Source organism: Gymnoscopelus braueri, assembly GCF_963280865.1.
Source record: "Gymnoscopelus braueri genome assembly, chromosome: 21".
In the NCBI taxonomy this organism is placed as follows: domain Eukaryota; kingdom Metazoa; phylum Chordata; class Actinopteri; order Myctophiformes; family Myctophidae; genus Gymnoscopelus; species Gymnoscopelus braueri.
In genome coordinates, this window is record NC_137623.1 from 48,889,098 (window position 1) to 48,900,394 (window position 11,297).

Sequence of the window (11,297 nt, forward strand, 5' to 3'; positions counted from 1 at the left end):
TCGTGTGTCAGAACCTCAGAGACGTTGGGAGCTGATCAATGTCATGAAATAGGAGGTGAATATTGTGGCGGTGACTCCTCCTGGTGGTATTTGTGTCCCCCTGCTTTGTGATCAGCTGTGCCTCAACTTGCCCACTTTGAGTTTCTCACTTGCAGGTCCAAGTCGATACTTGTGCGTTAGGTGTGTGATATTTTCTAGGGATTTTAGTATCTTAATAACAGCAAGATGCATCCATCACACCGTTCCATCCACAGTCCACAGGCTATTGAGAGCCACCGTTTCATGTATTGTGATTATTTCCTTACATAGATTATTAACCTTTAGCTGTTGTCATATCAACATTTCTTAGACTTTAACGTACATCTCCCCTGTGCTGTGAACGGTCTGTCTCAGTGATGCCTTACACACACACACACACACACACACACACACACACACTTCCTTGCTCTCTCTTCCTTCCAAAAATGTTACCTACTAATTATAAATATTCTTGACTGTGCTTTTACTGAAATATTAACTACGAAAACAAAAAAATATGAATATTATTTTTATTTTATTCATTTCTTTTAATCAGATTTATTTTTCATTGAGCACATTCAGAAAAGCATCTGTCTATGACAACGACAAGTGGAAGTAAAACTGTACAGATTATTTTCCACTGCCTGTAAGCTCTTTAAAATGTTTTACAAACTGCAGCAGTTTGCAAACTGAACGTTCAGTCTACATTATTATGAGCTGCTTGAAGTAACTGGAAATATTGATCGGGACACAAAGTTAGGCCCACTATTGAATTTGCAAAAGATGAATTGGAGAAACACAAAGTTTAGGCCCACTATTGAATTTGCGAAGATGAATTGGTGAAAATATTAATTTTATAAGCTCAGTGGATGCTTAGAATATGGATATATGTGGTCTGCACAGCCGTGCAGTCAGCACTGCTGATCGAGCTGACAGTGCCATGGCAGGAGGGACTGGAAGCTACCTTACGAAAGAAAGATGGCAAAATACACGGAGTGCAGAGAAAGTGGATGGAGTGTGAGGGCGTACCCGGTAGAGGTGGGAGCTAGAGCAGGGGCCTTCAACGTTTTTCAGGCCAAGGACCCCCTAGCTGAGCGAGAGATGAAGCAGGGACCCCCTCTATATTGTATAAAATTGTGTTTCAGATTAAACCTTTTTCCCTCTACACCTATACCTCTCAGTCTGTGGAGGCCTGTGGACAGTCCAGAAACCCACCATCAGTAGGCAGGTTTGGGAATAAAAATTTAAAAAAAGTATTAATGCGAGAACAATAGCTTCTCGCATTCACTGGTAAGCAGGTTTCTGAACTGTTCACAAAGTAGACAGAAATGGTGCTATCTTATTAGCATTAGTGAGGACCAATTATATGAAGATAAGGTTGAAAATGTGTGTAGTGGTCCTTTTAAGTGAATTTCTTTTAGTATCTGTACTTTACTCACGTCATCATTTACTCTCTCTTTCTCTCTCTCTCTCTCTAGGTGTCCATAGGTAAGATGTTCTCCACTCAGAAGACCATCATAGAGAGGGAGGACGAGCTTCGCTGACGGACGGCAGAAAGGAGCGAGGGAGGAGAGAACGACGGGAAACAATGGAGAGATCGTTCCAGAAAACGACACACAGACAGGATGTGACATCAGAGACTGCAACACTGGCCCCTCCCTCACGCTGCACCAGCTTACTCCCTGTTCGGTGCGGAAGCTGTTCATTGGGTACAGATGTTGCATTGTGGGTATTGCAGTTCGGAATGCATAATTTGTACCACAGACAAGGAAAATGCCGGTTTTCTTTACAGAATTAGATTATTTTTTTTGCTTGAATTTCTATTTTGTTATTTTTATGAATTTGACACCAAGCTCTATAACAATAACTATATGCATGTATTAAAGTTCTCAGTCGCGACCCACAACTGATTTCTGTCATTTGGATTCCATTGGGTCTTTTCTCTTGGCTTTCTCTAAAAGATAAAGGATAAAGGATTATACTTGGTTTGCACACACTGCAAATAGTTGATCTACAAGCTCGGAACACATCGCGCTGCGACGCGTTCTGAGCTTGTAGATCAGCTATTTGCAGTGCAATACATGGCGCGCAAACAAGTATAAATCGGGCATTAACCTATAACCCATGTGGCTGGAAAGGTCTAGCCCTACAGTAATAGTAGATATTAAACTCATATTAAGATGAAAGAGTACTGGAATTAGTCAAGATAAGAAGCATCATCCATAAAACCCTAATGGTCTCGGATATTTCATAAAAGCAAAGATTAAAGCCTCAATCTGCAGTTTCTTTAACTGGTTGACTATATGTAGAACCGCAGGAACATACATTATAAATGTATGTTCATTATAATAACATCATAATGTTACATATTGTGCTAATTGTTTAGGAAATAGAGCGCTAGTGTGGGGGACAGACCGGCAGAAAAATACAGTATGCTTGTTTTTTTTACAGGCTTTGAATTCGTTTTTTTTTTGTAAAAACCCAAAGAATTCTCACTAATCTCAGAACACATAAGAAAGACATTTGGAGGTCATCTGTATAGGGTTGTTCACAGCCAGCACGATACCTAGAACTATAATATGATGCCATGTTCAGTAAACTGTGGCACAGTAATTATAGTTATCGTGCTCGGTGTGAAGAGCGTTTACGTTTATAGACTGGACTATCGTCACTGTATCATTTCTGATCTAGTTTATTACGTTTGTTTGTTGAATTATTGTTGTTTTCTACAGCCTTTATCTGCTTTGTGTCTATAGAACTATATTTAGTGGGGATCCGCTGCTCTATAGAAGGTTCTGAAGCATTTTGAGGCCCAAGCTTAAAACGCACAATAAACTGAAAGTCTTGAATATGACTGTCAAGGCAGACAGATAGATTGATATATATCCTGTGTAGGTCTGACTGTGCATTGTCAGTCTGACATTTCCTCTATATTTTTTATTTTCTGATGAGTATATATTTGAGTTGCCTATGTACAGATGCTGCTGTATACATTCTATATTAAAGCTCTATGTGTGCTCAAACCCATAAAGGCAGTAGTGTTTCTCTCTCACTGGTTCTGGGAGCCAGACGTTGGTCACAAGGTGATGTGACAACTTGAGTGGCCCAGGTTTTTGTTGCTCTGATTTGTGCACGTCATTCTGTCTCGATTCAGGACTCGATTGACCATTGAATATAGTTATTGCTGATATTGTGTGTTACCTGTTACTTTTGAAATGATCCTTTGTTCTCTGTGTCTATGTTGTAGTGCAGAGTGTTTTTACTTAGTTATTTACTGTATTTGTTTATTTGCAAAGGGACAGCATACAGTATATTAATGAACAGTGCACTCCAATTCAATACAATGAAGCAGTGTAAATATATAGGAGTTAGCAAGAATGCTAATTTACAGACTCAGTCCCTGACAAACAACATTAAAACAAAATGCTACAGAACATATTACAGTGCAGTCAGAACAAGGATACCAAATGGGTATACAAAATGAGTACAAAAAAGAGCAAAGTATACCTAAATAAAACTCAACGTTGATTGACTCGTCTGTCTTAAAGGAGAATTTTGGACTAAAGTTTTCTTACCTTTTCTATGACGTTATGATATCTTAGGATGAATGGTACAGTAGAAAAATTTCATAACTCCACCCCTGAGCCGCCACAGCTTAAAAGGTGCGCGGATAGGCCTTAGGTTAGATCACATATTTTATTAGCTTTAAAAAAAAAAAAGAATTGTGAGATCTGACGTTCATAGTAACAGAACACTATGCAACAAAAAAAAAAACAGAAGTCTCGCTAGACAAGATTGAAATCTCGAGATTTCAATCTCGTCTAGTGAGACTTCTGTTTTTTTTTTTTTTTTTTTTTTTTGGGGACAGTGTTCTGTCACTATGAACGTCAGATCTAAAAAAAAAAAAAAAAAAAAAAGCTATTCAAATATGTGATCTAACCTAAGGCCTATCCGCGCACCTTTTAAGCTGTGGCGGCTCAGGGGTGGAGTTATGAAAATTTTCTACTGTACCATTCATCCTAAGATATCATAACGTCATAGAAAAGGTAAGAAAACTTTAGTCCAAAATTCTCCTTTAAAGGAGAATTCCGGACATTTTAAGTGTTATCTTTGATGTGTAGTTACTCACTCACCGAGTTATGAAGTGGCGTTGAGTTTTTCACGCGATTCCCCTGTCTGTGAGTCTGGTCGACCCCCACTATTGGCATAGTCTCGCGTCTCGCGAGATTTCCCGTCCTCGGCTCACTGCGCTCCTCGGGAAATCTCGCGAGACGCGAGATTTCACGCGAGAGGAAAACATTCACGTCGCTGACCATGAACGCCAGCTCGTGAGTGATAAACAGTGCATGTGAAAGTATCAGGAGACACCATGAGGAGGATTTGTGGAAAAAAAAAGAAGTTTGGAGCTGTGGAATTAGGCGATTTTCACTAAGACACGCGCCTCCCACTATGCCAATAGTGGGGGTCGACCAGACTCACAGACAGGGGAATCGCGTGAAAAACTCAACGCCACTTCATAACTCGGTGAGTGAGTAACTACACATCAAAGATAACACTTAAAATGTACGGAATTCTCCTTTAAGACCAGACAAAAATATTGCAGCATTTAAATGAATATATACTAAAATAAATGACATGTAAAGTGCAGTATTAATTACAAGTAGTCGCAGGGCTACATGTCGCAGTTGTCACAACCCGGCCCGTGGGGCCATGACAAATTGAGGAGGACACAGTGGTAGTGCTTAAAAGTAACAATAATTTATTAACAAAAGGAACTTAAATAATGCTTAGAAAAGGAATGAGGTGTGTAATTCAGTGATCAGTAGTGTCAGCAATGTATGGATGTGTGTTCAATAGTGTGGGGTGTTGTAAAGTGTGTGAACTCAGTCATAATGGAAACAAACAAAAGGGTGCTGTCATCTGGAGAGGGACACTTGAAATGGCTGGCACCCACTCTTTATAGGGCTCCAGGGAGCATTGATCAGGTGCTCCCAATGCACCTAATTGAGTGCACCCAAGTTGGCCGACGATTCACCAGTTTCCTATGCTTTCCACTTCCTGTGTGTTTTCCACTTCCTGTCGATTTGATCCAATGAAACTGGTCAGATGACTAATGATATCCAATGAAATCCGACAGGAAGTGGAAAACACAGCCTAGGAAACAGGTGAATAGGATATCTGTGGGAGAGATACAAACATAGGGGAGTACACCATACAACCACACAGACCCTGCAACCAGGGGCAACCAAAGGGGCCTTGACACAGTCTACAGTACACCTTTGGTTCTCAAAGTGGATTCCACGCACTCTCTGGGTTCCTTTAGGGGGGTCTAAATCGACCCTTACAAGTCTGTAACTCTGGCAGTATACAAATGGAACCAAATGGACCTGTTAGGGTCCATTTGGTTCCATTTATATACTGTCAAAGTTAAGAGCAGACCTTGAAATGTAAACATTTGAGGAACACTGGTCTACACTACAGTATGCTCTCCATAAAATAACACCAGCTTTTTTTGGCCTGCAGTTTATGCCACTGGGGAGACAAAGCGGTACTTCTTGGACCAAAAAGTTTTTCAAAGAAGTGCTGCTGAACTCCCAAGTGGTGTGGACTGCAGACTTGCAAAGAAAATAAATACAAGGCTTTGTCTTTGATGTAAAAATATTTAGACGGAGTGCCTTGGATTTCTTTTCTTTGCAAGTCTGCAGTCCACACTACTTGGGAGTCAAGCAGCACTTCTTTGAAAAACGTTTTGGTATGTTCTTACCCGTGTCACCAAAAAGCACCTGTCTATACAGCCACTGATCCATGCAAGCGCTTCCTTTTTTCATTTTAAACAGTACTTCTTGGCCTTTGTGTTTATGTACACCAGCATTTAGATTTTCTACACTCCTGGCGAGATAAGAATTAAGGTTTCAGTGTGAAACCTTAAATGGGCACTAGGGGGAAGTGTTGATGTGCATTGATGTGTTTCAGTTAGTTACTTACTGGCATTTTTAGAACCTTTTTTAGGTGTGGTCTGGCACCTCCACCTTTAAACATGAACATCTTTAGACCAGTGGTTCTCATACTTTTCAGGCTGTGACCCCCCAAAATAATCACATTTGAACTGGGGGACCCCCAAAAATGATCATATTTGAAATGGGGACCCCCCCCCCCCCCCCTGATAAGCCACACTTGGAATGTAGGAGTGGAGGCATTCAATTTTGTTTGACTTTGGTTCCACGGATAAATATTGTGAGAATAGCAGATCTACAAGATCTACAAGCTCACAACGCCTCGCATCCTCACTTATATCATTTGACAATTTGGCCAATGTTTGACCAGTTTTTATAGTATAGTTTGTTGATTACTTTTGATGCACTAATGGTCTTTATGTTTTCTTTATATTTTTTGGTTGTTACGACCCTTAGTCTAGGGGTATAAAGGCTGTAACATAACTTAAAGGACAAAGAATGTAAATGTATTAAAAAAATGTTAGACACTCACAAATGAACCCAATCTAAGTAACACAAACCTTAATAAAAACCTAATCTTAACACAACCAAAGAGCACCATGAGACGACAGGGCTTGCAATTGAAAATGTCTATAATTGAATCGTAGTTCAAAGAGCTCAATCTGACACTGGCAGCCTTTTATACACAGCTGAAGCTAATGAACCTGGACTGCTCCATTCCATGGGGTGTATTCTAACTCTAAAACATAAATAGGCCTACATTAATACCATATACTGTACATTTAACCCACATATTACAAATCTCTATGAACTACAAAAATAATGATTATTTTTCCTTCACACTATACTACAACATACATTTTAGCAATCGCAAACACCGCATCACAACCCCCCCTTCTGACATCCTGACTATGGTCCAGCCCAATCTACTGAAACACATAACAGGTAATGTTAAGAATTAAATCAAAACAACAAAACTTCACACTACAAATATAGTGCACTCTCCATATTGCACTAAGGTAAACTGTGCAAATTAATAAAAGTGCAACTGTGCTGTGCAAATGTCATTCAATAAATAAGGGTTATATGTGCAAACATGAGTAACAGAGGACCTCTCTCTGTTACAGAGGGGCAAAGCGTTTGGGTTTTTTCCCCCTTCGGTCAGTCTTTCAGGGGCAGGCAAGAGCTCACTTGGGCACCTTGCCTCTACGGTGGCTATACGCTTCTGCCGTGGACCGAAGAACATCCGGACTTGCGAGGTGCACCGTTGCTTCAATCCGCACCAAACTTGGCACACAGGGGTTTTCCATGACAATAGTCAACCCAGGGGCCACATGTTGCCCTCAGGGGCCATATCAGGGGCCACAGGCATATACCGTTGCTCCAATCCGCACCAAACTTGGCACAAACACTGCAGGAGGAGGCGTAGCAGTGAAGGAGGTCAGAGAGGTTAGGTGGGAGGGCCCTGTAGGTGGTGAGCAGTATTTGTCTACTGTCTATTCTACATCTATTCTGTGTTTGACATGGAGCCAGCAAAGGTCATGGAGGACTGAATGAATGAATGAATGAATGAGGAGGTCTGCACTCTTCAACCTGAGTGACAGGAGGGGGGGTCAAGGTTGCTTTTGTTTTTGCTTTTGTCAACATCAAACTGAAGGTTATGCAGTGGTGTAAAGTAACTAAGTACATTTACTACTAAGTACTGTACTTAAGTACAATTTTGAGGTACTTTTTCTTTACTGGTGTATGTCCAATTTTCAGTAGCTTTTACCTCTCCTCCACTACATCTCAGAGGCAAATATTGTACTTTTACTCCACTACAATCATTTGAAAACATTAGTTACTCGTTACTTTGCAGATATACATTATTACATTATAAAACATACATTAACCACTTTAGCCCTATTTTTACACCTTGTATAGATCTACAAGCTCCCAATGCGTCGCATCACAACGCATTGTGAGTTTGTAGATCTACTATTTTCAAACATTGTAGTACTTTTACTTTTGGTACTGTCATGGAATTCTGGATCAATCAGCAATCGATAAGGCACATAGGAGTCGAGACAATATTCTAGGTGGTGGTGTTTATGCTTTGTGTACATGCTATCATGGTCAGAAGTACATTAACACTCATGTCAGTGGTACGGTAGTTCTGCCTCGAGCACAGGGCAGATATCATAGTTATACTGTAGCTGCCTGAAGGACAAACTGAACCATAACAAGATAGGCTGTACCAAAACAATAGCTATTAGGCCTAGTGGAGACATCTAGGCTCTTATAAGCTGTCAAATACCATAATGTATTGTAGAAGTATTATAAGTGATGGTAACATATAAAGGTTAGATATAAGCAGCCATATCGTTTCTTCCTCAGTACTTTAAGTACATTTTGATACCAGTACTTTTGTACTTTTACTCGTTTGAATTCCGGTCTTCTACATTGCAGTATTGACACTTTTACGTAAGTAAGTAAAACATTTGAGTACTTTTTTTTACCACTGAGGTTATGAAGACTAGAGGTCATTGATCCATAAACACAGACAATTACGCGTCAGAAGTTGGGATAAAACCTCAGTGACGTCAGGGTGATGGTGGTGGCGACGGCGTGCGGAGCTTGTTTGCACTGTGGCTCCATTATGTAATACTTATTTATTCACTGACAGAAATCTGCTCAGGTTACTACTTCCATGCCGCCTTAATACATTATATTGTGCTCCGTTAATAATAATAATATAGGTTTAATTGATGACGTACTGCAGTCATTTAAAGACATTAAAAAGATTGTGTGTGCGTGCGACGTGCGTGCGTGCATGCAGTTTCATGTTTAAATGAATCAAGATGCTGTGGGGACAAAATAATAGCCTTTTTTCCTCATTATGCAGCAAGTGAAGATGTGTCAGTAATCCTGTCTGGCTGTTGTTGTGGTTTAGTTTTAATTGATGGCCTTCCTGCCCTGGCATTTGGCCTTTGTGCCCTCAAAAAATGGACAACACCAAAGGCCAAGTGGCCTAGCCCCTGAAATGACTAAATCCCAGGCCTGGTGTCGTGCGTGTTATATAACATGCAGTAGTAAATAAAGCAGGTGAGAGTTGATATTTGTAAAACAGCGTGACGTCAAGTCATGTTGATGATCATAATCTCAGCTGGAACCACGTAGCCTAAACCTCCATTAGCCTACTCCCCCGTTTACTTTGCCCTGGAAGGTGGGGGCGTGTCCTCGCTTACAAACTGCCTCAGTCCCCTCTGGGACTGACAGCACACTGACACAGAGAGAGAGGGAGAGAGAGAGAGAGACAGCCGCCTGCGACAGACAGGCCAGGCCAGGGGCGAGTGCGAGTTGACCACCCATTACCAACAAATGTCAGACGCACCTCTCCACCACCGTTACGCACCGAGCCCAGCGCTGGACAGCAGGCCGGGGGACGGTGCCCGGTGTCCAGCGCTGTGTCGGTCTGGTGACCCGTGGGACGGGTTAGTGTCCACGGAAAACGGACAGAAAGAGGAGGATTACGACGACGAGGATTTGGACGACGGCGACGACTCGTCCCGGCTGGAGAGGTTCATGAGGGACCGCCGGAGAGCCAGGTCCTTGCCGGCCTACCCCGTGGAGCTCCTCGAGGACAACAGCTTGGGAAGGAAGCGGGTGAAGTTCGCCGACTCCATGGGAATGGACCTGGCCATTGTCAAGCACTTCAGCTCCCTGGAAGAGCCGCAGATCCCGTCCAAAGTCCTGTCCCGGTTCCGGAGCTTCCCCCGCACAGGGTCCATAGGGGACCTGTGTGACAGCTTCACGTCCAGCCTGAGCACCGGTGCACCGCAGCAGCAGCAGGACCGGCTGGTCGCCTGCTTCCCGAACCCCGCAGAGGAGGACTTGGATCGGAGGCTGCGACGCGGCCGGGTCGCTCTGGAGAAGATCGCCATCACTCAGTTCGACGTGCGCGGACGTATCCGTGTCCTCACCGCCGCGGACGAGGAACACGCCACCGCCTCCGAGCAGGTGAGAGAGGTCGGGGTCAGGTACACCTTCAACGACTGGCTCTCTCACGTAGATGCGCAGGCGCTGCCCGAGCCCGCGGAACATTCTCCTAATTATTATCAGCTGTTCTCCTTCACCATGTACATGCCTCCGTTCGTGGAGCCGGGCTCCGCGGTCCACTTCGCCCTGTACCTGCGCACCGAGCAGGGCGAGTTCTGGGACAACAACGACGTGGAGAATTACACCCTGAGGTACCACTGCACGCCCGGTGCCACAGCCTCTTTCGTCAGCTCGGCGTTCCAGCCCACCTGAAGCCCCTGCGCTGCATCATGCGTAAAGAGTTCCCTGGCGGTGCCATGCGTAAAGATAGAGGCTTGTTGCTGAACGAGGCGCAAACATTGCGACTTTTCAATGGTACCCCTTTTCACTGAAAGTCTAATGTGGTATTCTTCACTTTTGTTGAGTCCAGTTCGCATTGATCAACAGTTTGTCCTGGAGACTGAACTCATCCATGCCCAGACAGCAAAGAGCTTCTCTCAAGGGAAAGACAAGAAAATCCATCTATTTGAGCCTTTTCTTGACTGTCTGCTACTGAGTTCTGTGAGCTCCACTCTGAGGTGAAGCTGGGAGGACACACTTCTTCTGGAGGACATTTCATACCCGTCTGGATCGTTAATTATGTTCTGAAATACACCCCCCCCTCCTCCACCACTAAGTTTATTTGAAGCTTGAATTGATCAATGAAATGGTGAGCTCAGCATACCTGATGTGAGGGGTCTGAGAAGTATACAGTAGACACATACTGAGTAGTATACTGCAGACAGTCACTGCCTCTTGTCTCCTGTGAGAAATAGCGATAATCTAACCCACCAGTTTAAGCCTTGATGAATGTTGACAGTAGTTACAGATCAAATACTGGTTTGCATATACAAGGGAGGGAAAAAAGGGGGGGGTGGTTGCAATGAAAAATATGTTTTAATTATTTGAGATATTACCACTTGTCAATGCAGCTGAACAACATTCCTTCCCTTCAAATAATGATGAATTATCTTGTTATCAACGTTGTCACTTGTCAAGAATGTTATATCTCTGTGGTGTTAGATCGATAGATAGATAGATGAGAAGAGAGATAACATACAAATGAAATAAAAACATAATAATAAATAGACTTGGAGTCTTAGAGGTATATTATATCAATAAACATTAGTATAATGTACAATCTATCACCAGTGAATATGTGCATGGATGTACATAATATCGCCTATTAATGGATATATGTACAGACTATCCAGTATGATATGACTATGTACTGTATATACAGTGTCAGCCGGCCTACAATAGTTATGG

General features: G+C 42.5%; 2 protein-coding genes across 2 annotated transcripts in view; both read left to right on the forward strand.

The window, feature by feature from the left end:
* The window catches only part of lyrm4b (LYR motif containing 4), a 41,274-nt gene extending 38,225 nt beyond the window's left edge, over positions 1-3,049 (forward strand). Inside the window, exon 3 of the mRNA XM_080417567.1 lies at positions 1,497-3,049. Within this exon, the coding sequence (XP_080273693.1) occupies positions 1,497-1,562 (66 nt within the window). The 3' untranslated portion in view covers positions 1,563-3,049. The remainder of the gene's footprint in view (positions 1-1,496) is intronic.
* A 6,283-nt stretch (positions 3,050-9,332) lies between these two features.
* On the forward strand, positions 9,333-10,262 carry ppp1r3g (protein phosphatase 1 regulatory subunit 3G; the record flags this gene model as incomplete). Its single annotated transcript, XM_080417556.1, has 1 exon — positions 9,333-10,262. The coding sequence occupies one exon, from the start codon at positions 9,333-9,335 to the stop codon at positions 10,260-10,262; it is 930 nt and encodes a 309-aa protein (XP_080273682.1).
* Positions 10,263-11,297: the final 1,035 nt, after the last annotated feature.